The sequence below is a fragment of the Hypanus sabinus genome, chromosome 13, assembly GCF_030144855.1.
Source record: "Hypanus sabinus isolate sHypSab1 chromosome 13, sHypSab1.hap1, whole genome shotgun sequence".
NCBI lineage: Eukaryota > Metazoa > Chordata > Chondrichthyes > Myliobatiformes > Dasyatidae > Hypanus > Hypanus sabinus.
The window spans coordinates 81,449,734-81,475,870 of NC_082718.1; the positions used below are offsets into that span (position 1 = coordinate 81,449,734).

The 26,137-nt window shown below is 40.5% G+C and overlaps 1 protein-coding gene across 3 annotated transcripts in view; it reads left to right on the forward strand.

Annotated features, from left to right (window-relative positions):
• LOC132404056 (clustered mitochondria protein homolog) overlaps positions 1 to 26,137 on the forward strand; it is a 99,416-nt gene that overhangs the window by 61,932 nt on the left and 11,347 nt on the right. For 2 of the 3 annotated variants that reach the window (XM_059988038.1, XM_059988039.1), the window contains exons 21-26: positions 9,086 to 9,211; positions 11,572 to 11,693; positions 18,339 to 18,432; positions 18,932 to 19,066; positions 19,170 to 19,243; positions 25,655 to 26,067. In XM_059988038.1, coding sequence (XP_059844021.1) covers positions 9,086 to 9,211; positions 11,572 to 11,693; positions 18,339 to 18,432; positions 18,932 to 19,066; positions 19,170 to 19,243; positions 25,655 to 25,889 — 786 coding nt within the window. In that variant the 3' untranslated portion in view covers positions 25,890 to 26,067. Of the gene's footprint in view, positions 1 to 9,085; positions 9,212 to 11,571; positions 11,694 to 18,338; positions 18,433 to 18,931; positions 19,067 to 19,169; positions 19,244 to 25,654; positions 26,068 to 26,137 lie in introns of those variants that run through there. The other variant, XM_059988040.1, reaches the window with a different exon arrangement.

The following is a 26,137-nucleotide window of genomic DNA, read 5'->3' on the forward strand; positions in this document are numbered from 1 at the left end:
TCTGAGGGCTTTATTGTGGAATGTGATTAGGTTCGTTATTATCCAGGTTTCTCATTTCTTGTGAAGTTAATAGAAATGGAGGCATGTTGATGGTGTTTCTATTATCTTCAACAATGAAATAATAATAATATTGTTATTAAAATGGCCAAAGGTTGATGCATTTAACATTTGCCAGTAAACCCCCTTATGAATACACAGAAAAGTGCCAATTAAGATTGTAGTGGCTACTTAAAAACAAATCAAAGCCTCTGAGCAGCTGAGTGTTGGAATTGACACTGTACGTCGTGCTTCCAAATAATTGTGCTTTGAGTCGAGAAAAGTAATAATAAAGACCCTTTATTATGAAACCAACAAAGACGAACTATCTCACAGCAGTTTAAACAAAAAACTAATGAAACTAAAATTAGCGAAATAAGAGTAATTAGTGTTCAAGTTCGCATTGTTGTTATTTCTCTCTGCGCCTTGTGGCACATCATGTGGCAACCTTGCCATTGCTTTGGCATTTTGTCTGTTTTATGAGGCCGAGTTGCTAGATCAAAGCTCTACCCAGAATGGATGGAAAGCATACAAGGAGCCAGCCAGGTTCGGACCCAGGACCACTCACCTCAGTCTGGCGCTGATGCCACTACACCATCAGCCAGCTTAAAATTAATGTACTTCAGCGGAATTAGCGGTCAACAAAAAAAATAATACCCCAGCTCACTGCCTCTCAACTAAACTAATCAACTTAGCTGTACTAATTTTTTTTGACCACATCCCCAAACCATGTGGCAAGTTACCCGTAATAAATTTGCAACTCAAAATACGGACAGACAGAAAATAGGTATGTTACTCCTACAAAGATGTAGCCAGTATCACTATCCATAGTGCTTATTGTTATTTGTTCATACATTTTGGTCCTTGCTAGAAGCAAAAAGCTGTAGCTGATAGTTATTTCAAAAGTTTGATATTGTAAAAAAACTTTGCTAATGCTGCAGCCAATCATTATCATTCCTTCTGTAATTAAACTCTTGTTTAACAACCTTCCTTTGACTAGCGTGTTACTTTGTACAGTCAGCCCTCCTTATCTGTGAGGGATTGGTTCCGGGACCTCTCGTGGATACCAAAAAACATGGATGCTCAAGTCCCTTATTCAACCTGTCTCAATGTGGTGGACCTTGGGACCCAGCAGAACCCCAGACCTTATTTAACCTGTTTCAGTGCAGTGGACATTAGGACCCAACAGCAGAGCTCTGAATTTGTAGTGTTTCTGTTCATGAAGATGATCATGATTGAAAATAAAGTGGAAATAATAAAGTGATTGGAAAGAGGTGAAATGGCATCGGTCATTAGAAGAGTGTTAGGCTACAGTCGGTCAACAATCGGAACAATTTTAAAGGATAAAGTGAGAACGGCCCTGCCCCGATGAAAGCTACAATTATTACTAAGCAACGTAGTGGTTTAATTATTGGGTTTTGGGTTTTGATCCTCCGCATCAACCCGGCATCGATGGAGAGCGCACTTGGGAGTGATCTGCCGCTGGATCAAACTCGGGAACTTCTGTTCCTGAGCCCGGCACTGAAACATACATTCTTAAGTGTTTTATATGCATAGAAAGGTAAAATATATACTAAGACAAACGTTTGACTACCTGACGGTAAATAATACCAGATGTATCTGTTCAGACTTGTTTAGTAAGAGAATTAACGATTTTTTTTTTCAATCCTGATCCACGATAACCTACGCACATCCTCCTATATACTTTAAATCATTCTAGATTACAGTCGGCCCTCCTTATCTGCGGGGGATTGGTTCTGAGACCCCCCCCCGCGGATACCAAAAATCGCAGATGCTCGAGACCCTTATTTAACCTGGTTCAGTGCACTGGTCTTTAGGACTTTATTTAAAACCCCGGACTTTATTTAACATGCTTAATGCGGTGGACATCAGGACCTGGCGGTGCAGCTCTGAATCCACGGTGTTTCTGTCCATGAGAATAATCACGATCACGATTGAAAGTAAGGTGGAAGTAATAAAGTGATCGGAAAGAGATGAAATGCCATTGGTCATTGGAAAAGTGTTAGGCTACAGTCGGTCAATGATCGGAACAATTTTAATGGAGCTTGGCCCTGCCCTGATGAAAGCTACAATTATTACTAACCAACGCAGTGGTTTAATTATTGAAATATGTATGTTTCTTAAGTGTTTTATTTGCATAGAAAGGTAAAATATGTACTATATACTAAGAAACATTTGACTAACTGAAGCTAAATAATACTGGATGTACCTGTTCCGACTTCAAATCTGACTAAAATACGGACTCAGGAATGGAACTTGTTCATAACCTGGGGACTGCATGTACTTTTAAGTCATTTCTAGATTACTTATAATACCTAATACAATGTAAATACTATGTAGATGGTTGCTATACTGTATTGCTTAGGGAATAATGACAAGAAAAAAATAGTTTGTATATGCTCAAATAACGAGTGCTGGAGAGAGAACTTCTGGGTTTCCTGATCCGCGGTCGGTTGAATCTGCGCATGTGGAATCGCAGATAAGGAGGGCCGACTGTACTTATAGTACCTAATACAATGTAAATGCTATGTAAAATAGTTGTTATACTGCATTGTTTAGGGAATAATGACAAGAAAAAAAGTCTGTACATGCTCGAACAACAAGTGCTGGAAGAGCGCTTCCAGGTTTTCTTGATTTGTGATTGGTTGAATTCGCACATGCGGAACTCACGGATAAGGAGGGCCGACTTTATTAGCATTCGTCATTGTTGTGGCTATTCCTCAAGGTCGAGGGTGATTGTCTTCATTCTGTTGATCTATTTATGGGCTCTCAAGTGGCTCATGAGTCCAATCTTGGCTTTGAAAGTTCTTCCGCATTCAGGACGGGTAGTTCCAGATGGCAGATCGGGCTTTGGTTGTTGCTGCTTCTCTTTCAGTTTTCTTCTCTTTTCTTCTAATTCTGCACATCTGTTGGTTCAAAAGTTGCTGTTCCTTCTCGGATGATGGCTTGCCAGAGTTTCCTGTCCTTGGCATTGGTTTCCCAATTGTTGATGTCGATGTTACATTTCTTCATTTTGGCTTTTAAGACTTCTTTGAATCTCTTCTGTTGTCCGTCTCTTTTACATTTGCCTTCTTTAAGCTGGGAGTAGAAGATTTGTTTCGGCAGACATTCGTCTTTCATCCGAACAACATAACCGCTCCATTTTAGTTGGTTCTTGATGATGTAGGCTTCAGTGCCCATTGGTTTTGCTTCATTTAGCATGCTGACATTAGTTCTTCTATCTTCCCAGCTGATATTTAAGATGTTTCGAAGACAGCATCGATGGAACTTTTCAGGTGCCTTCAGATGTTGTTGGTATGTTGTCCGTGTTTCTGATGCATACAGGAGCATTTGGATTACCACTACTTTGTACACTAACATTTTGGTGTCTGTTTGGATGTCACGATCATGAAAGACTCTTGTTCGGAGACATTCAAAAGCCGTTCCAGCGCATTTAAGACGATGTTGGATCTCGTCATTAAGGTCAACATTGGAGGAGAGGTGACTTCCAAGATATGGAAAGTGGTCCACATTTTCCAGGGTTATTTCGCCAAGTTGAATTGATAGTTCTATCTGATTTGTCTCAGTTGGTTACGGTTGGTAGATGATCTGAGTCTTTTTGGAATTGATGGTAAGTCCAAGTTTTGTGTATGCACGGTTGAAGACAGTCAGAATCTGTTGTAGGCGGTTTTCTGAGAGAGCTGCAACACAGTTGTCATTTAAGATGATGTTGGAACTGGATGTGGGAACTTGTGGATGTCTTGTTTTTGGACTTGAGATGAGCAAGATTGAAAAGTCTGCCATCTGTTCTGTAGACAATTTCGATTCCTGGGGGTAGGTCATCCTTGATGATGTGGATGATTGTCGCAATGAAGATGGTGAACAAAGTAGGAGCAATCACACATCGCTGCCTTACTCTTGACCTAACTTGAAAAGGCTCACACTTACTGTTGCTGACCATGACTGTGGCAAGCATGCCATCGTGGAGGAGTCTCAGGATTCGAATGTACTTTTCAGGGCATCCATAGGTGGATAGGACATCCCATAGGAGTTCCCTTGATACCGAGTCAAAGGCTTTGGTGTGGTGGATGAATCCCATGCACAAAGGTTGAAGTTGTTCATGACATCTTTCTTCTCCGTGGAATATCACCAAGTCGCAGTGGAGAAGCTCGCATGGTCCTGAGATCCCGAGAGCAATGCCGTCTGGAGCTATGCTCCTGGTATTAGCATTACAGTGTAGCTGGTTACTTACAGTTTTAAACAGGGAGCAGACTCTCTGCTTAAGGGAATGATTTGCTTTCCCTCAAGACAAAAGTAGACCATTGAGCCTGTATGGGGCCTTGTAGATATCTCATTAATATCTCATCAATTTCATTTCCTCAGTGAGTAATATTGTAAATATATTGTTTGATTAAGTATCCTTTGTTGTTTACATAGTTCATTACGGGTTATGTAAAGAGTACATGAATGACAAACATCATTACACCACTATGTTATATGTATGCGCCTCACTAAACGAAGTAAAATGAAACTAAGGACATTCATGTCCTAGCTTCATGTTTTTCTTTCAATTAGTTTCAATATTTTGGAGTAGCAAAACATAACAGTGGCAACAAAGAAGTTTCAAATGAAACTGAAGTGACTACCTACCTGTTAAGTGCAGCATATGCTTCTCTGGGAGGAGACAGAGACGGTTGAGTTTAAAATAAAAAGGCAGTAGATGTATGAAATTCATGGGTTCATGAACAGTGAATACTGGGTGATAATAAAAATAAATAATTAAACCGCAGAAATTGCTGTCTACATTGGAAAGATCGATGCCATATGTGGATCGAATTGAGCAGTAATTTGAAGCAAATACAATAGCCAATGAGAAGTGAGTGCCAGTTTTGCTGAGTGAATTAGGTGAAAGAGCATATAGTTTGCTTAGAAGTTTAACCGCTCCAACCAAACCAGCCGAAATGAGCTTTGCTGATATCATGAAAATAATGCAGGAACATTTAGAACCAAAACTATTGTTGATTACAGAACACTTGAGGTTTCCATAAGCAGAATCAAAAGAAAGGGGAATCTATTTCAGCCTATGTGGCTGAGCTGAAAAACTGAGCATCGTCAGTTCAGTGATGAGCTTAATGGTGCACTTGAGAGATCTTTTAGTTTGTGGAATCTTACAAGAAAGCATTCAAAAATGGCTCCTTACTGCTACACAACTGGCATTTAAGTGAACAGTTGAAATCGCTGTATCAGTGGGCATAACAGCCAGAGACACAATTGAGCTGCATTCAGAAATGAAAGTGAGCATGAACAAAATTAGAACATCTGAACAGTAACCTGTCTGGCCAAACAACTTTGTGTTACTGTGGTGGCAGGGGTTCATATATACCAGGCCAATATGGATTTAAAGGAGAAACTTACAGAAAACACAACAAAATAGGACACATGCAAAAGAGTATATCAGGCAGACAGACATAAATGGACCGCACAGAGAAGAGAAGAAGATAAAAAGCCAAGTTGCAGTTACAAAAAGAACACTAATCTGTGTGCTGTTGGTTTAGTGAAAAATCTGATAATGATGAGAGTGACGTACGACTGAGTAGCTTTACAATGTGAAAACTAACAGGAGACGCGCAGAAATGAAAGGCAAATTAATTAAAACAGAATTGGATATTGGTGCAGCTGTTTCAGTCATTCCACAAAATGAGTTTGAATGGCATAACACAACTGAAGCATGCAGATATTCAACTAAAAACTTACCCTGGAGAAAAGATTACTTCTGTGGGAATGATATTTGTAACCGTGAAATACAACAACCAAGAAGCCACATGGGCTTATATGTGGTGAAAACAGGAGGGCCAGCATTGTGATGTCATGATTGGCTGAGACAACTACAAGTTGATTGGAGACCCATCCACCAGTTGCATGGCCACAGTCCCTGCAATAGTCAACCGAAAGCAAATTAAGAACGTTACTGGATGATGCCACAGCAGTGTTCAAGGATGGCATTGGAACATTCAAACATATCAGGGGTAAAATAGGGTTAATTGAAAATGCCACACCCAAGTTTTTACAAAGCCCACCGGGTTTCTTATACCATCCGTGATAAAGTAGTCCGTGAGTTAGATCGCATGGAGGCTGAATTCTTTCCAAGTTTGTGTGAAGGCCATGGGCAGCACCAGTGGTCCCATTTGCAAAGAAGAATGGGTCTCTGAGGATGTGTGGTGATTTTAAGGTCACCATCAACCCAGCACTGTAAGTAAATCAGTACCCTCTGCCCAGGATATAGGATATCTTTGTAAACCTTTCTGGAGGTGGCAAGGTCCTGGCCCCAGAGCACATTGAGATGACTGAACCCAGTGTTTGGACAATGATTTGGCCACTGGGCCAGATTGAAAAGATTAGGGTATCATAGCCCAAGGCAAGGTCCAGGTCAGTTTAGCTCACTGCTCTGCTCTGTGCTGAACTAAACATCTCTCTTTGGACAGACAGACTCTCTTTGCAGTCCTTCAGTTCAGAAAACTATTTGCTTGCGGTTATTGTTTGCATGGTTTGTATTTTTTTTCCCTCTGCACACTGGGCATTTGACAGTCTTTTTAATGGTTCTTTTTGGCTTCTTTGTTTAATGGATGCCTGTTAGGAGTTGAATTTCAAGGTCATATAATGTATACATACTTTAATAATAAATGTACTTTGAACTTTGGAGGAAAACATTTAAGCAAAGTGGACTTAGCTGAGGCCTACCTACAGATAGAGATAGAAGAAGTGTCCAAAGTATTCCTCACCATAAACACTCAGAGGGCTTTATTGCTATAATAGGCTTATTTTTGGAGTAGCAACTCCATCTGTACCTGCACTCTGGCAGAAAGCTATGGACCACATGCTGCAAGGCTGCCCAGGCACTCGGTGTTTCCTGGTCGACATCATTATTACCAGTAAGGATGACAAAGAGCATCTCTCGAATCTCAAAACAGTGTTAAAAAGATGAGAAGATTATGAGCTCAGCGTATGATACTACAAGAGTGAATTATTTAAACCAAGCCTCACTTACTGTGGTCACAGAGATTGGGTCTGTTCCTCGGAGGACACCATTACACAATCAAATTCAAGAGGACAACTAGTCGCGGAAATACTGATGGATTGTCCTGTTTACCCTTGGAAAAGGAAATAACTGAAAAATTGGCAATTGAGGAGACCTCTCTTTGACGTTTTCTCCCTAATATAAATAGTCTTTCTTTTATGGCAGAGATGATCCAAAGGGAAACCAGAAAAGACTCCACACTGTCTCAGGTCTGCACGACTACCCAAAGCAGCTGTAATGTACAGCAGAAACTCCAGTTACTTCATTTTTACCAGTGTCAGGATGAACTTGTTCTCAATGGTTGTTGCCTTATGTGGGGATTGAGAATTGTTGTACTATCTAAGCTGAGAGCTAAAGTGTTGGTGGAGTTGTATGCCAGTTATCTAGGGGTGGTCAAAATGTAAGCTTTGTCTCAAAGCTTTGTCTGGTAGCCCGGGACAGATCAGCAGATCGAACAGCTTGCAATGGACTTGTTCAGGATGCCAACACATCCAGAAGATGCCAAGAGCAGTACCGCTTGATCTTTGGGAATGTCCTGCATTGCCGGTAGAGGATTCCTGTGGATTTTGCCAGACCATTCATGGGCACACATTTGGTGGTAGTGGATGCAGCTACAAAATGGCTGAAATTCACACACTGATGTGTTGAGAAGCCCCTTCTTAAGGCCTGGTGTTCCAGAATACCTGGTCAGTGACCATGGATCATGGTTTGTTGCAGAATAGTTTCAGTTATTCCTGAAACTGAACAGAATAAGACATATTACATCTGCACCATACCACCCAGCTGCAAATGGCTTGGTGGAAAGGTTTGTCCAGAGTCTAAAGGATGCACTTCAAGCAACGTCAGCAGAGCACACTATATTGAATTAGAATTTCGCCAATCTTCTCTTGCATATTGCAATGCTACACACTCCACAACCATCAACTCAGCAGCTATGTTGTTCCCGGCTTGCCCCTCGCACTCACACTTGGATCTCAGACCCAATCTTGGAAAAAGTATGCAGGGCCAAGGGCTGAGACCAACTGAGGGCTCCTCAAGCAAGAAGGTTCAGTGTTTCACTCCTGGACAAGCAGTCCTGGCAAAGGACTACAGGGGTGATCAAATGTGTGTACTTGGAAAGATTAAAGACTGAATAGGACCACTCTCCTACACAGTGGAAATTGTGTCTGATGTCATCTGGAGACGACACATCGATCAGTTGAGGAGAGCAGAGTCAATTGTTAGAGAAGAAAGGTATCCTGAGCTGTCAGAGTCCTTCCTGCAATGCCAGAGTCAACTCCTACATCCATTATTGAGGAGGCCCCAGAACCTGAGATTATTTCATGCCACAAGCAGAGTGATCCCCTTGTCAGGAAAGACATTATCCTATAAAGGAAAAAATCCACCACAGTGATGTAATTTTTAGGCCTGAATGGGGCAATTTATAATTTACTAAGCTGTGGATGTCTATATAGTATTTGTATTATACAGTATACTGTGCATATAATATGACTAGAGAACAATATGTTACATATTTAAGTTGAGATGCATTCTATATTGAGTTGGAGTTCATAACTAGGCAGGGAGGAGTGTTGTGTATTTAATATTTCAGTAATATTGTAAATATATTTGATTTCAGCATTCTTTGTTGTTTACAAAATTAATTACTGGTTATATGCAAGGAGTAGGTGAATGGGGTATGTCATTATGCCACTATGTCAAAAGTGTGTACCTCACTAAAAGTAAAACAAAACCCAGCACTTGCATCTCCCGGCTCTGTGTTTTTCTTTCCATTAGTTGTATGTTTTGAAGTTAGAAAACATAATACTCAGTCACTTCATTGTTATCTATTCTCCCTTGCAGGTCTATCAGCTTCTTACTGATACTCTAGTCACCCATCTGGAGAATAGGAGTAATTCACAATACACAATTATTCTACTAACCAACATGTAATTTGTTACATGGTGCTCACCACTATTGTTTTTATGTTCACAGACCAGACTGGGCCTTTACTGCTTTGCTAACAATCAGAATTCAACAGCACTGAGGCTGTTGTACCGTGCTCGCTACCTGATGCTCACCATCTTTGGAGAAGACCACCCGGAAATGGCTGTCCTTGATGTAAGTGTTTTCATAAAAGCTTTTGTTTTGCTTTTAGGGGTGGAATGGGTTTTAATGTAGGCATTTCTGGAATATACTCTTGTGGACAGGAAGGAGGTTTAACTGTACAGCACAGGAACGGCCCACATTGCTTTGGCAGACTAATTAAACTAGTAGTCAAAATTCCCACAGTGCAACACTTCACATTTGGTTGGCTTAAGTTCCACTAACATTTCGCTGCCTATATCTGCAACTGATCTATATCCCGCTGTACCCTTTGCTGGCTTTTTACATTATCCACAGCACTCCCAATTCTTGTTAGTAACAAAATTACTAACTCATCTATCTACATATTCATCCAGGCCACTTATACACTGTACCATTGGATGAGGTTGCAGAGGTATGAAAAAGCATAGCCATTAAATTAATTTCTTAAATCTCTAAACTGAGTTTCTCAATGGTGGCAGATGGAAAGTCAGTTGGAAGACTTGGTCATGAAGAAACAATAGCATGAATAAGACTATTGGCAGAAAGCATGCTGGACCAAAACGCAGAAAGCATACTGGACTGCAAGTATGATGGAAACAGACCCCCATTCCCTATTATCCTGCTGGAGACACAGTCTTTAGACCCCTACTCTCTATTATCCTGCTGTAGAATGTACAGTCTCTGGAAATTGGAGATCTCAGAGCAAGATTGCAGTACCGGAGGTACATCAGTGACTGCTGTGTACATTGCTTCACGGAAACATGGCTCAACCCCACCATTTTGGATGCAGCATTGCAGCCTATGGCCTTCACTGTCCACCTTGTCATCAGAACGTCTGAATCTGTTAAAGGAAGGGGAGGCAGAATATGCTTCATTATTGCCAAATCGTGGTGCACAGATGTGGCAGTTCTGTCTCAGTCCTGCTCACCTGACCTGGAACATCCAGTGATCAAGTGTTGTTCATTTTATCTGCTGAAGGAGTCTTCCACCATCATCCTGATGGCAGTGTACATTCCATGCCAGTAGTGTCGGGCAGGCACTGGAGGATCTAAGCATCATGATCAGCAGTCAGGAAACGGAGCACCTTTATGCCTTCCCTATCATTGCAGCGGATTTCAACCAGACCAGCTTGAGGAAGTTGCCAAGCAACTATCACCAACAGATCACCTGTGGAACCAGAGGAGCCAACACGATTGCCTGCTGTTAAACCACCATCAAGAATGCCTACCATACCATCCCACACCCACACTATGGAAAGTCCAATCACCTGGCTGTACTTATATTTTCAGCATACAGGCAGAGAAGGCACCAGTGGTGAGGTTAAGAGAAGTGAAGGAGCATTGACTGGGCCATATTCAGGGATTTGTCTTTGAATCTGAATGAATATACCACAGTTATCACCGACTTTGTCAAGACTTAAGAGTATGAGTGTGGTACCTTTGAAAACATACTGAACATGCCCAAACCAAAAGCCATGGATGAACTAGGAGATTTGCAGTCTGCTGAGGGCTAGATCTATGGCATTCAAGACCTGTGATTCAGAACGATGCAAGAAGTACAGGTACAACCTATGGAAGTCTTTTTTAAGGGCAAGTAAACAAGTCCAGTTGAAGTTAAATATGGGACTGAATGCATGTCAGCTTTGGTTCCATACAAGTATAACTTGATGACATTCCTTACGATGTTGCCAAGGGCCATATGCAGCAGATGTAGATGTTTGTGATCACACTAGAAGTTTTTTGTTCATCAATTTAGAAACTTTCAGAACAAATTACATAGATTTTTTTCACTCACTACCAATGTACATAATCTTTTGAACAATATTTGCAATGTTCCCTTCCCTTTTTAGGGTAGAATATTGAGCTTGGTCCTGTTCTTCATTCATCATTTTGGAAATGGGGATTGAAAGTGGAATAAATCCACATTATGCTGCTTCTTCCTTGCATTCACCCATCTGCTCAGCCTGTCCAATGCACAGTCGAGCTTCCCTGCATCTTCCTCACAATCTGCACTCCACCCAATCATTTTATTGTCCTCAAATGTAGAGGTATTGCTGCAGTGTATTTAATAATCCAGTAATATTTGAGTAATATTATAAATATGGTTGAGCATAATTCATTATGGGTTATAAATATGTGAATGGCATATGTCATTGTGCCACCATGTCATATGTCAGTGATTTGCTAAAGAAAAGTTACGTACACAGAATGGTTCCCATGCATTTTTTTTTATTAGTTTCTGGAGTTACAAAATATAATAACATGTAATGGTTTTAAAGAAGACTCTGTCAATACAGAAGCCTCAGAACCATACGTTGCAGTGTTCAGTGAAATGGACTCTGAGCTGATCAGAGTAAAAATTCACTCTTTTTCTTTTCCTGTGTGTGTCTACAGAGTAACATCAGCCTAATGCTCCAAACTGCACTGGATTATGACCTTGCAATTCGATTTTTGCAGAAAAGTCTAGAACTAAACCTAAAATATTATGGGGCCCAGGCTCTACAGACTGCACTTAGGTATGGTTTAAAAATATTGTTAGCACGCTGATAATTTTAAAACAGAAATGTTATGGAATTAATGGGATTCAAGTTTACACCTATCTATATTTCCTTGTCAGCTGTGTAAAGATTTCTGTTTTGTGAAATGTTTTTTAAGTGGTCTTATTTGAAAAGAGTTACAAGTTTTGGTTAAGTATTTAGTAATTTACATGTAGACTTTTCACCTCTTGGTATCATGTTCAAACTAGATTCAGAATGAGATCAAACTTCCTTGCTTGCAAAGACCCTTCAGAAAATTAGTTAAAGGTCATAATCTAGTTCCTGGTGATATGAAACACAGACACAGCTTCCCATAGATTTTAACTGTAGGCCAGGACTTGATTGATTAGTTTTTCTACTGGCATTAGAAGGTTTATGTTCAGGCTCGGTGAAGAGGCTTAGCATAGACACCTACATGAAACCTTTCATCCAGTCCTGAGGGAGAGTGGTGCTGTCTCCAAAGATTAGTTCTCTTTTGAAGAACTACAGATAAGTTGTCTGAAGTGTTGTGGCTAATGTTTAGCTCTTAGTCAAAGCTTCCCAAAACAAATTGGTCATGAGAGCAGTACTGAGGAACTGATTGTCTTGTTTTCCCGCACTACCTTAATGACTGAAGCCAACTTGAAATTGGGATAAGTCATTAGTCCTTTGAACTCCAACACCATTCAATGTAGTCGTGACTAATGATCCAAATTTACACTGTTTTTGCTTTTTCCCCTTATCCCATGATCTCTTTTGCCACTAGATCTTATTTAACGTTTGGCCTCAACTGCCTGCTGTGGTAGAGAATTCCACAGATTACTCACTCCTTGGGTGCAGTCTTGCCCCCATAGCCTTGGTGATTCAAATGCTTGCAACACATACAAAATGCTGGGCTTCTTATCCCATCCCTTATTTATTTATCTATTTGCCTTCCCCCCCCCCCCCCCTTTTTCTCTCTCTGTCCCTCTCACAATCGCTCCTTGCCTGTTCTCCATCTTCCTCTGGTGCTCCCCTCCCCCTTTCTCCTTGAGCCTCCCATCCCATGATCCTCTCCCTCTCCAACTGTGTATCCCTTTTGCCAATCGCCTTCCCAGCTCTAAGCTTCATCCCAACCCCTCCGGTCTTCTCCTATCCTTTCGGATCTCCCCCTCCCCCTCCCACTTTCAAATCTCTTACGATCTTTTCTTTCAGTTAGTCCTGACAAAACGTCAACAGGGCTTCTCCCTATAGATGCTGCCTGGCCTGCTGTGCTCTACCAGCATTTTGTGTGTGTTGCTTGAATTAACAGCATCTGCAGATTTTCTCATGTTTGTGTGATTCAAATGCTTGTCTGGTTGCTTCTTCAATGATTAGAGTACATGCCTACTCTCCCATCTGAGACAATATTTTCAATTTTATCTATTTCCCCAACACAGTTTTGTTTACAGATACCAATGGCCATTAGTTTCTTTATCCTTCACTGTGCCCTAAAGTTACTGGCAGGTGTTGTGTCCTCCTTAATGAAGGCATTAAAATAGTTATTCAATTAGATCATTATTTCATTGTTCCCTGTTATAAATTCTGATTGTAAAGGATCTACTCCTGTCTTCACTAATTGTTCATTCTTCACTGTATCAATTCTTCCAATTTTCAGCTTGCTTTTACACTGATATCTTTCTTATTAATCATTTGGTCATTCTTTGAGTTCTAAACTGTTGTCAGTTCTCGGGTATGCTTTTTTCAGGCCAATTTATATCTCCTCCTTGGATCTAATATTATCCATGTTTCCCATTATCCACAGTTGAGCTACCTTTTCTGTTTTATTTATGTTCCCAGTAAAAATGACCATTTGTTGTCATTCATTGGTTTTTCCTTGTGCTTGTCATTGCTGATTCATAGTCAGTCACACAAGTAATGTTCTCCAATCTGTCTTGACCTGTTCAATCCTCATTACCTCTCGTAGGTATGAGGTGTGCATTGATGAAGGTACTTTGGGAAATTATCTCAAAGGTTTCAAAGGTACATTTAATGTCAGAAAAATGTATACAATATACATCCTGAAATGCTTTTTCTTCACAACCATCCACGAAAAACAGGAGTGCCCCCAAAGAATGAATGACAGTTAAACATCAGAACCCCAAAGTCCCCCCCCCCTCCACCCCCGGCTCCCCTTCCTGCCATATGTAAGTAGCAGCAAGCAATGATCCCCCCCCTCCCCCCACTGGCAAAAAAAAAGCATTGCCACCCATCACCAAGCACTAGAGCGTGAGCAAAGCAATAATAAAGACACAGACTTGCAGTACTCCAAAGACTACTTGTTCACCTGGTATTCAACATACCACAGGCGCGCGCGCTCTCTCTCTCCCCCCTCCCCCCTCCTCTCTCCCCCTCCCTCCCGCCTTAATAAGGGAGAAAGGAGTATCTCCGTTTCACATGCGAGAGGGGAGACATAACAAATAACTTGCTGGTTTATCATGTTAAAATTCCATTCGGTCACTTTTCGGAGCTCTGTGCCCAAAGATCTTGGGTATCTGGGCACACAGCCTTAGATTTTCCATCTCCCACGACACACTGCTCTCCTGCCCAGACACTGCCCTTTGATCCGTCTGTCTCCAGAGCCACAAGATCTCGGCCCTCTGAAGCTGAGCTAAGCTCTTCGGCCACGTCCTTGATGTACCGAATAATGGCTAGTTGTGAAACCCCGAGAGCGGTCCCACTGCAGCAAAGAACCATAGTGTGTAACTCCAAGTCAGGGTCTTCAAAAGAACCCTGAAAAGGAAAGACAGAGATAGTAAACATGGAAATAGAGCTGTTTCTGAAGATGCAAGCAAAGAAGTCACAGTTATGCGCCATTAATTCTCCTAAGCTCCTCCACGCAAATGTTTTTATCTAAATAATGGTAATTATTTAATGATTTAAAAATTCTACTTGAATCTACATTCCAATAAGAGATAACAACCACATAGGGAAGTAATCAGTCCACATTAAGGAAGTTAAGTACTTTTTTTAAAAAATTGTGAGTTCATGAAGGACTGGGGGACTGAGGATAGCCTATACTGCAGAGGTTTTGAAGAATTGGTAGAAAAGATGATGGGTACATTAGCAATGATCTTCCAAAATTCCCTAGATTCTGGAACCTTCTGAGCAAATTGAAAAGTAGCAAATGTAACTCCACTCAAGAAGGAAAAAAGAAAAGTGGAAAAAAGGCCAATTAGCCTGTAATCCTATTACATGTGTAATGACAGTATTTGCCACTAGAATCTACATTGGTTCCTGTAAAACAATCCCTGTTTTTCTTTCTCATTTCCCCATAACTCTGCAACTTTTTTTCACATATGCTTTTTGTGTTTGTAACCTATAATTTATAGTTGCTACTTAATCTACCAACGTTGTCTTTAGGATGTTGGGTGGGGGGAAGCTATGGAAGATGTGGTGAAAATCACGTGGGCTTAGAGAGAACTTGCAAACTCCACAGAAGCATCACCTGCAGTCAGGACTGAACTTGGAACTCTAGATCTGTGAGACAGCAGTAATAACTGCTGCATCACTGTACCTTGTCAAAATGTTGGAATCTGTCATAAGGAATACAACAAGACAGCACTCAAATCATTGTAATTGACAATCAACATGTACAGTACTGTGCATAAGTCTTGGGCACATGTTTATAGCTAGGGTGTGTAAGACCAGTGTACAGTACTGTATTTATCAATGTGGAGTGGAGAGCAAGTTTGTAAATCTGGCAGGAGCAGAGGGTGTTGGGAATGGCGAGGGAGGAGCACCATGGGAGGATGTGGGACAGGTGGCAGAGAAGGTGTGATGGGGCAGGATGTGATGTGTCTGCAGATGCATCCAGCCCTGAGACAACAGTTGGTTTATTGATCATTACAGAATCTCTCTGGTGCTTCCAGATTCCTCCTCTCTTCCTTCCCCTTTCCCCAACCATAATTTCACTCTCCCTGCCCCCTTCCCACTCTCAGCTCACAACAGAGACCCATGTCAGAATCAGGTTTATCATCTCTCACTTATGATTTATTTTGTGGCAGCAGTACAGTGTAATACATAAAATTACTACAGTACTATGCACACGTCTTAGGCACCCTCGCTAGATGTGTGTACCTAAGACTTCTGCACAGTACTGTATTTCCTTATGACACAAATGGAGACTGTTTTGCCCTATAAACATGTGCCAGCCATCAGAGAGTATATCCGTTAATCCCAATTTCACCCCTCACATCAGCTCCCCCTAATTCATCTGCCATCCCAGTTTAAGGATCCATCTTTGAGAAATGGGACCAAAGGCAGTATTTTATATATTGTCAGTACACAGAATTCATAGAAATTTCTTGCTTAGCATGGACCAGAGGGGCCAAAGGGCCTGCTTCAATGCTGTATGACTCTGACTCTAAACTGGAACCTAAAGCAGGAGTTTTATTAACAAGGCTTGTTAACTCTACTCCATTAACATCCTTGTGTTTGAAAACCTCAAAATACAAACCATGTTTAAAGCAATTAATTACCCTGCTGGCGTGGGCAGGTCGTGGAATGTGATTTTACTCTGATTTGCTCTGGCTGTTATTGCAAACAATGCTCAGACTTTTAAGGTTTCGCAGTGAGGAATTTGCTTGTTTCCTTCCAATCTGAACTTTGTTCATTTGGTTGAAATTTAATTTAAAGTACTTTTTTAATGTAAAGCAGAATCTAGTTTCTTAGTACTACACACAAATGGCAGGTCAGGCAACATCTATGATAAAGAATAAACAGTCAGTTTAGGAAATGCCATGGTTTCCATGGTTTTTCCGTTTCCAGCCCTGTCGTACATAATCACCTTTTTTTTACCTGCTACGTACGATTCAGCATTCCATGTTTGGTATAGGAAGGGCATTAGACATTTTGAAGATCTTTTCATTGATAATCGCTTCGCTTCTTTTCAGTAGCTCTCTGTTAAGTTCAATCTGCCCAATGCTAATTTTTTTAGATATCTTCAAATCAGACACTTTATTGCTCCTCTAATTCCTAACTTTCCTGAAATGCCTGCGAAAAATGCTATGGACTTATTTCTTTCCATTAATCCACCAGGTAAAGGTTTAATATCAATTATTTGAGATAAATTAGCAGCCTTACGACGGGCCCCTGTGGATAAAATTAAAATGGCATGGGAGCAGGATTTAAATACCTCCTTATCTGATGAGAGTTGGGACTTGATTCTCAAATTGGTTAACTCAACCTCTCTTTGTGCTCGCCTTTGCCTTTTACAGTTTAAGATTGTTCACAGAGCCCATATGTCTAAATCTAAACTATCTCGATTCTACCCTAACATTAGTCCGCTTTGTGATAAATGCAAGAGGGGCGAGGCCTCTCTCATTCATATGCACTGGTTCTGTCCTAGCTTGGAGAAATTTTGGAAAGATGTCTTCACTACGTTATCGTATATTCTGAATCAGCACCTAGACCCAAATCCCTTAATTGCTTTGTTCGGTTTCTGGGGCGAGACAGATTTACGCCTGAGTCCGACCAAATGCCGAATATTATCCTTTGCCTCTCTCCTGGCTAGACGCTTGATCCTCCTTAGATGGAGAGATGTTGCCCCGCCCACTCATGCTCAATGGCTTAACGACATTATTGCCTGCTTGGACCTCGAAAAAATTCATTATTCAGTTCTTAATTTGGATCTAAAGTTCCATAAGGTCTGGGGACCTTCTATCGAGTACTTTCATAACCTTCCTCTTGACTAGGGTTTTTTTTCTTTTCGGTCCCTTGCTTTCAGCTCCCTTTTTTTTCTGGTAGTAGGCATTATTATCCTCTGTTGCTAAGTGTATTCACAGTCTGGGATTTTGATTGTCCTGATTTATATTCTCTATATTGTGTTGTGGTTGGTCTGGAGTTTTTTTTTGTGTTGTGGGGCTTGGGGAGGATACTAAGTTTACTTGTCTTCAATTTAGGTGCTTTTTTTAAAAAATTCTCTTTCTTTGTATCATATTGTCATTGTATGCTTAATTTTGCACTGTATTAATGTTCCTCATTTTGATTTGGGGTTTTTTAAATTGTAAAATGTATAAAAAAAAAACTAATAAAAAAAAGAATAAACAGTCAACGTTCTGGGCTGAGTCCCTTTATCGGGACTGAACGGGAAAGGGGAAGATGCCTAAATTAAATGGTGCGGGGGTGGGGGGTGGAACAGGCTGGCCAGAAGGTGATGAGTGAAGCCAGGTGGGCTGGAAAGATCAAGGGCTGGAGAAGAAAGAATCTGATAGGAGAGGAGAGAGGATGAGAGGACCCAGGGGGAAGTAATAGGCAGGTGAGAAGAAATAAAAGGTTAGTGTGGGGAATAGAGGGTTGGAGGAGCAAATTTTATTCACCAGAAGAAGAAATCGATATTCATACCATCAGGTTGGAGGGTAGCTTCTTAACTAACTTTGAAAATGTAGCCATTTGTTTTAAAACAACCGCATTTTCTATTTCAGAATTTTATGATGTTTCAGTATGCCCTGGCTATTAAATAGCCACAATAATTCTTTCTTTTGGCTGGTATAAGTTCTGAAAGTATAAGGGGTGATCCAGATTGCAGATCTGATTTTTGTCAGAAATTGGAAACTGAGGCCATGAGGTAAGACTGATTTGAATTGTACTTTTCTTCTAATGACTTTTTCTTTGAAAACCATATAGTTATCATCTCATGGCCCAAATCTATGCAAGCAAGGCAGAATTTCGAACAGCTATGCAGCATGAGAAGCAAGCCTGTATCATCTACAGTGATCAGGTTAGTTGTTCCAAGCACATTCTCTCTATATTGTAGTCTGGCACCTCACAAGTAAGCATTTGAATTTCTGAAATTTACCTTGGCATATTACACTCTGTTGAATATAAGGTATCAGTACACATTGTTGAATGATTTCCAATTTTCTGTAATAACAAGTATTACATTCTGCAATAAACAAAGATGTATCCACAGCAATTACATAAGCAACTAATCTCTTAAGTAAAATGTTAAATTGATCCCATCCATCTATTTTTGTGACTTGGTTTTACAAACATGATCTTAATCAGCAGGAATAGTTTGAAACAGATTTTGGCACACGCTAGAACACACAACATCTAATGGAAAAGGCCAATTGGTCCAAGAAGTTCCCTCCCTTGACAGACCACAAGCATTCTGCACTACCCTTTGACTCACATGGAAAACTGCAGAATACTCTTTTTAAAAAATATGACAGGACTAATTCAAAATAGTTCATTTATACTTTTATTTTCCAAAATAGCTTGGTGAGACTCACCCAAAGACAAAAAGAAGCTCTGAGTATCTTAAGCATTTTACTCAACAAGCAGTGAACCTACAGAGAACTATGAATGAAATTTACAAGAATGGATCAAATGCTAATCTTCCTCCAGTACAGGTGAGTATCCCTTATCAACAAAACTTGCCTTTTATTTCAGTGCAAACTTTTTTGGTAGGAGAAGAATCTGACTGGATAATACCTGATGTTCCATTTTTTTAAGCCAACACCACCAAGTAAAAAGACGATGCTGGAACAACTAAGTATGATCAATGGGATTGTTTTCCTGGAAAGCAGGTAAGCCTGTTCTTTGTGATTTCATATTTTCTTTGAGGGGATTGGTATAATTTAAATTACTGTCAGTATGGAGTTTGGGAACTAATAATCAGTACAAGAGCATTCAAACATTATTAATCAACAGCACTGGTGGACAAACAAATAATACATTAAATTTTTGCCTTTCCTTTGAAATTTGAACATTGTGTCTAAATTGAGACAGGTGTGAAATCACTTTTCTCCCTGATAATTCACCTGGTATTTGCTGTTAAGAAAGTTGCTAAACTGGATGCTTAGCAACACATGTTTCGAAACAAGACCCCTCTTCAAGACTTATTCTAAGCAAGTTGGAACCCTTAGCCAATTCCAAGCAAGTTAATCGAAGTAGGGACAAGGTACAGTGCTCTATTTGATATCTGAAGGAAGCAAGGATTTACATGAATTGGGAATTTGCTATGAAGACCAATATAAATTCTCATTTTAGCATCTTTGCCATGGCTCTTGCCTTGAGTATATTTCTTTGTAGTGTCAAAAAAAAAACACCATTCAACAATTATAAGGTATATGGGAACAGAATTAGGCCAATTTGCCCATTGAGTCTGCTCTACCATGTATCTTTTCATGCCCTGACCAATCAAGAATCTATCAATCTCCACCTTAAATAGATTTGGCCTCCACAGCTGCTTGTGGCAAGAATTCCACAGATTCACAGCTCTCTGGCTAAAGAAATTCCTCCTCATCTCTGTTCTAAAAAGACGCCTCTCTATTCAGAGACTGTGTCCTCTGGTCTTAGTCTTCCCACCATAGGGAACATCCTCTCCACATCCGCTTTTATCAATGCCTTTCACCATTCAATAAGTTTCAGTGAGATCATCCCGCATTTTTCTGAAATCTGAGATAGACAAGTGGGTCACAGTCAGGAGGGGGAAGGGGAGGAGTCAGGTACTAGAGAGTACCCCTGTGGCTGTACCCCTTGACAGTAAGTACTCCTGTTTGAGTACTGTTGGGGGGACAGACTATCTGGGGGAAGCAACGGTGGTCACGCCTCTGGCATAGAGGCCTGTGGCTCAGAAGGGAAGGGAAAGGAAGAGGAAGGCAGTAGTGATAGGAGACTCTGTAGTTAAGGGGTCAGACAGGTGATTCTGTGAAGGCAGGAAAGAAACTCAGATGTTAGTTTGCCTCCCAGGTGCCAGGGTCCGGGAAGTTTCAGATCGCATCCAAGATATCTTTCAGTGGGAGGGAGTACAGCCAGAGGTCATGGTACCAACGACATGGGTAGGAAAAGGGAAGAGGTCCTGAAAACAGACTATAGGGAGTTAGGAAGGGAGTTGAGAAGCAGGACTTCAAAGGTAGTAATCTCAGGATTACTGCCTGTGTCACTTGACAGTGAGTATAGGAATAGAATGAGGTGGAGGATAAATGCATGGCTGAGGGATTGGAGTGGGGGCAGGGATTCAGAGTTTTGGATCATTGGGACCTCTTTTGGGGCAGGTGTGACCTGCACTTGAATCCCAGGGAAACCCATATCCTGGCAGGGAAATTTGCTAAGGCTACTGGGGAGATTTAAACTAGAACTGTTGAGGGTGGGAACCAAACTGAAGATACTGGGGAAGAAGCGGCTGGCTCACAAATAGAGAAAGCCTAGAGAGGGTGTATGAGTGAGGATCGGCAGGTGATAGAGAAGGGACACACTCAGACCAATGGCTTAAGATGTGTCTATTTTAAAGCAAGGAGTATTGTGAACAAAGCGGATTAGCTTAGAGCATGGATCAGTACTAGGAGATTTGATGAGGTGGCCATTACAGAGACTTGGATGGCTTAGGGACAGGAATGGTTACTTCAAGTGCCAGGTTTTAGATGTTTCAGAAAGGACAGGGAGGGAGGCAAAAGAGGTGGGGGCATGGCACTGTTGATCAGAGATAGTGTCACAGCTGCAGAAAAAGTGGACGCCATGGAGGGATTGTCTATGGAGTCTCTGTGGGTGGAGGTTAGGAACAGGAAGGGGTCAATAACTTTACTGGGTGTTTTTTTATAGGCTGCCCAATAGTAACAGGGATATTGAGGAGCAGATAGTGAAACAGATCCTGGAAAGGCGTAATAATAACAGAGTTGTCATGATGGGGGGTTTTAACTCCCCAAATATTGATTAGCATCTCCCTAGTGCAAGGGGTTTAGATGGGGTGGAGTTTGTTAGGTGTGTTCAGTAAGGTTTCTTGACACAATATGTAGATAAGCCTACAAGAGGAGAGACTGTACTTGATCTGGTATTGGGAAATGAACCTGGTCAGGTGTCAGATCTTTCAGTGGGAGAGCATTTTGGAGATGGTAATCATAATTCTGTCTCCTTTACAATAGCATTGGAGAGAGATAGGAACAGATAAGTTAGGAAAGCGTTTAATTAGAGTAAGGGGAAATGTGAGGCTATCAGGCAAGAAATTGGAAGCTTAAATTAGGAACAGATGTTCTCAGGAAAATGTATGGAAGAAATGTGGCAAATGTTCAGGGGATATTTGCATGGAGTATCTGCATAGGTAAATTCCAATGAGACAGGGAAAGGATGGTAGGGTATAGGAACCGTGATGTACAAAGGCTGTTGTAAATCTAGTCAAGAAGTAAAGAAGAACTTAAGAAAGGTTCAAAAAAACTAGGTAATGATAGAGATCTAGAAGTTTATAGGAAGGAGGTTAAGAAAGAAATTAGGAGAGCCAGAAGGGGACATGAGAAGTTCTTGTTAGACAGGATTAAGGAAAACCCCAAGTCATTCTACAAGTACGTGAAGAGCAAGAGGATAAGAATTAAGTGAATAGGACCAATCAAGTGTGACAGTGGAAAAGTGTGTATGGAACCGGAGGAGATAACAGAGGTACTTAATGAGTACTTCGGTATTCAGTACTCAGCCTTTTTTCCTTAGAGTGATGGAAGATGAGAGGTGACTTGATAGAGATGTTTAAGATGATGAGAGGCATTGATCATGTGGATAGTCAGAGGCTTTTTCCCAGGGCTTAAATGGCTAGCACGAGAGGGCACAGTTGTAAGGTGCTTGGAAGTACGTACAGGGGAGATGTCAGGGGTATGTTTTTTTACACAGAGTGGTGAGTGCGTGGAATGGGCTGCCAGTGACACTGGTGGAGGCGGATACGATAGGGTCTTTTAAGAGACTCCTGGACAGGTCATGGAGTTCAGAAAAATAGAGGGCTATGGGTAACCCTAGGTAATTTCTAAGATAAGGACATGTTCAGCACAGCTTTGTGGGCCGAAAGGCCTGTGTTGTGCTGTAGGTTTTTTTTTAATGTTTCGATGAATACTGCCTCAAAAAGGCAGTATCCATCATTAAGGACCCCAGTCACCCAAGACATGCCCTCTTCTCAATGCTACCATAAAGGAGGAGGTACACTCAACAATTCAGAAAAAGCTTCTTCCCTTCTACCATCAGATTTCTGAATGGGCATTCAATTCATGAACACATACCTCACTACTTTTTTTTCCTCTATTGCTGCCACATCATAACAAATTTCACAGCATGTGCCAATGATAGTAAACCTATTTTTTGATCTTTACAGTAGTTCTTTCATTATCAACTATCCTACCAACATGTTTAAAGTAACCCAGAGCTTCCTCTTGTCTACCCAAGTTGAGCTGGAAAATAGCCACCGATTTTAATATATTGGTGTAATAATATAGACTAGGAAAGAAATAACCTAAGGGGCAGAGGCGAGTATATCCGAGCTGTGTTCAGGAGACATTCTTCATCAGTGCTTTTGATCATGTTTCTGCCACAGTCTGTGAGCATTGCTTTGATAGAAAATATTTAGAAAACTAAAAGCTATAGCTTCATGGGTGACCCAAAAAACAGGTACAATAGAACAGAGAAACAGCAATGACAGATGTAGGGGTGTTAATTGAAGTGAGAACCAAGCTGATTAAGAAAATTAAGTGGAGAATTGGAAGAAAGGATATACTGCAAAGATGGAGCTTCAGAAAGAGCAGGTAGCAAATATAAGAGGGAATCCAAAAATATTTTACTAAAATATGAACAGAAGAAGAATTTCAAAAGAAACCTGGGGCCAGTTAGACACTACAAAGGAAATTTACTCAACAAGACAGAGATGCCTAAAATGATGGTGTGTATTGGTCTTCACCAAGGAAGGTGATGCTTTTGGAATCTCAGCAAAGGAAGATGGAATTGAGATTCTGAATGGGCTAATGTTGAGAAAGGAGATACCAGGTAAGTGCAGATGCGATGATCCTCAGTTGTTGAGTGCAGTAAGGGAGGAAGATCCTGTGATTGTGTTTGTTACCTTCCAAACAATTATAGATTGTAAGTTGGAAAATTGTGCATGTTTTGCCCTTGTTCAATAAAGAGGGCAGCAGGATTAATCTCAGTAACTACAAAACAATCTGTCTAACATTATTAAGCAAATGTGTGGTTTGGTTTAATTAAAGCCAGCATGGATTGTTAAAACTCTCAATGTAATATAAGAGTTTTTAAAAAGTAAAGTCGCTGTGAGTTGAAGAGGGAAGTGTTGATATTGAAGAGATATATATGAATTTCTAACACTGCATAACTTGAAGGTCCTTTAAGTTTTCAGGACAGCAAAAAGACTTTGAGAGATTCAATTATAGAATGGAATTGGCAGGTAGATGGCAGATGAAATTTAATGGTGAGGAATTGTAAGTTTACATTTTGGTAGGAAGAAGTAACAATACGCAATTTTATAAAGAGTACAAGAACAAAGAGCTCTGGGAGTAGCTGTGTACAGTATGTTGAAAGCAGCACATCAGTTAAGAAATTTGCTTACAAATCAAAGGGATCCTTTGCTTTATAACATACAAGTGCAAGGAAGATGTGTGGAACCATGAAGCACTTGTTTGGCCGTGTCCTGAATATTCATTTTTGGGATCCACATCAGCAAAGATATGAAAGCTTTGGAGAAGGTGTCGAAGAGATTTTTTATTCCAGGCTGAGAGAGACAGTGTTACTTTGTGGAACAGTAGAGATTACAAAGAGACAGCATAGAGAATGGATAGAAAATGTCCCCACTGGCTAAGGCATCAAGAATGGGGGACTTGGTATGTAGGGGACTGTCAGGAAAAAAACCACAAGTGGCATGAAGAGAAATTTCTTTTACAAGTACCAGAGATAAATTAAATTGTAGCATTTGAAAGGGAGCCAGATAAAATTTTGGAGGGAAATGATCAGTATGGCATAGGAAAAGAATGGGCGTTGAAATAGATTGTTCTCACAGAGGTCAAATAATCAGCTTCTGGGAATTATCTGCCACTGACATGAAGAGGTCACACCGGTTGCCTCTGGTATGTGACCTAAGTTTTTAGTGCTATACTCAGCAAAGGATTGTTTTGTATTCAAGAGAGAACCAGAAAATGCACAAGGGCTCTATTTGTTGTAGTAATTAATTTGCAAACTACTGCTTCTGAATCGGTTGTCATAATTTATTACCAAACAACAAGAGTCTACTCTTCAAAACTGGTTGTAGCTGTATACAAGACCACATTGTAAAAAACTGTGAAAAGAGCAATTAAAATGCAAGTTTGTCTGCTTCCTTTTTTTTGGTGTGGGTGTGATCAGTAAAAATTTAAAAAATCAAATCCGTTAATGTCTGAATTAAAAACACAAGTCAGTCTGCAGATGCAGGAATTCCAAAGAAATACACCCAAAATGCTGGAGGAACTCACAGGTCAGACAGCATCTATGGAAGATACAGTTGACTTTCTGGACCGAGACCCTTCTTCAGGACTGAGATTCCAGACTACCCTGGGGTTCAGATCTGAAAACTCAATTTTGGTTCAGAATGCTGTTCACTTTAATTGTTTGCATGATTTGTATTTTTTTCTCTCTTGTGCATCGAGAGTTGGTCTTTTATCTTTGTTTATTTCTTTAATTGGATTATTTCAGGTTTCTAGCTTTGTAGCTACCTGTGAGAAAGCTAATCTTAAGGTTGTATAGTTTATATTCTTTGCTCATAAATGTACTTTAATCTTGAACTTGAGAAGGAAGGGGGAAGATGCCAGAATAAAAAGATGGGGGAGGGTGGAAAGGGGGCAAGTTGGAGTATTTGTTAATATCTGTGCATTAGATGGCATTGTGCAAAAGCAGCCTAGCTATGGAAGTGTCTGTAGTTATAACAGTATCTGCATCTTTGACCTTTTATGTACTCAAAAGGTGCTGAAGGTTTGCTTTTTTTCTGTGATCCAATATTTTAAATGTTAAATTTTATGTTACCATTTTGGATTTAACCACCCTGTTCACCTTGTGCTATTCTCAGCTTGCCTGGAAGTTTGCGCTGTGTATTCCAAATTGGTGAACTTCTCCAGATGTTGACTCAGAGCTCCTTCACTATGTTTATCATTTAATGGCAATTGATGTATTGATCGTTATGCATTTACTTCAACTGGCTGACTTGTTTTTCTTAGAAAATCTGCCATGGAAAAAGCAACTGAGCGAATGCGGAACCTAATTTTGGAAGAAATCCAAGTATCTCGGAGATTGACCAAGACTCTTTCTGATATTGGTGTAGATGATCAGATACTGGTCAATGGAAGTGCAGCTCTGGGTGAAATTGCAACTGATGCAGAGAATCTAATTGAGAAAACACTGACGAAAAGCAAAGTAGAGACTGGCTGTGTGGCAGCGGGGGTTTCTGCCTAACTGTTTCTTGGTTGTCAATACAAAGATGGATTGAAACTTTCATTATCCATGTGAATACAAGTGCTATTTTGTATTACAAAATGTGAGGGCGTAATCGTAAAAAATAGGTCCCCATTGAAGGACTTTCACAGAGTGGAGATTGGATCATATAACTGCCACAATTTAAAACATTTTCTCTTTAAAGAACACTCTTTAAATAATTGTTACAATCAGATTGAACTTCAGCTATTTCTGAACATTGAATTCAG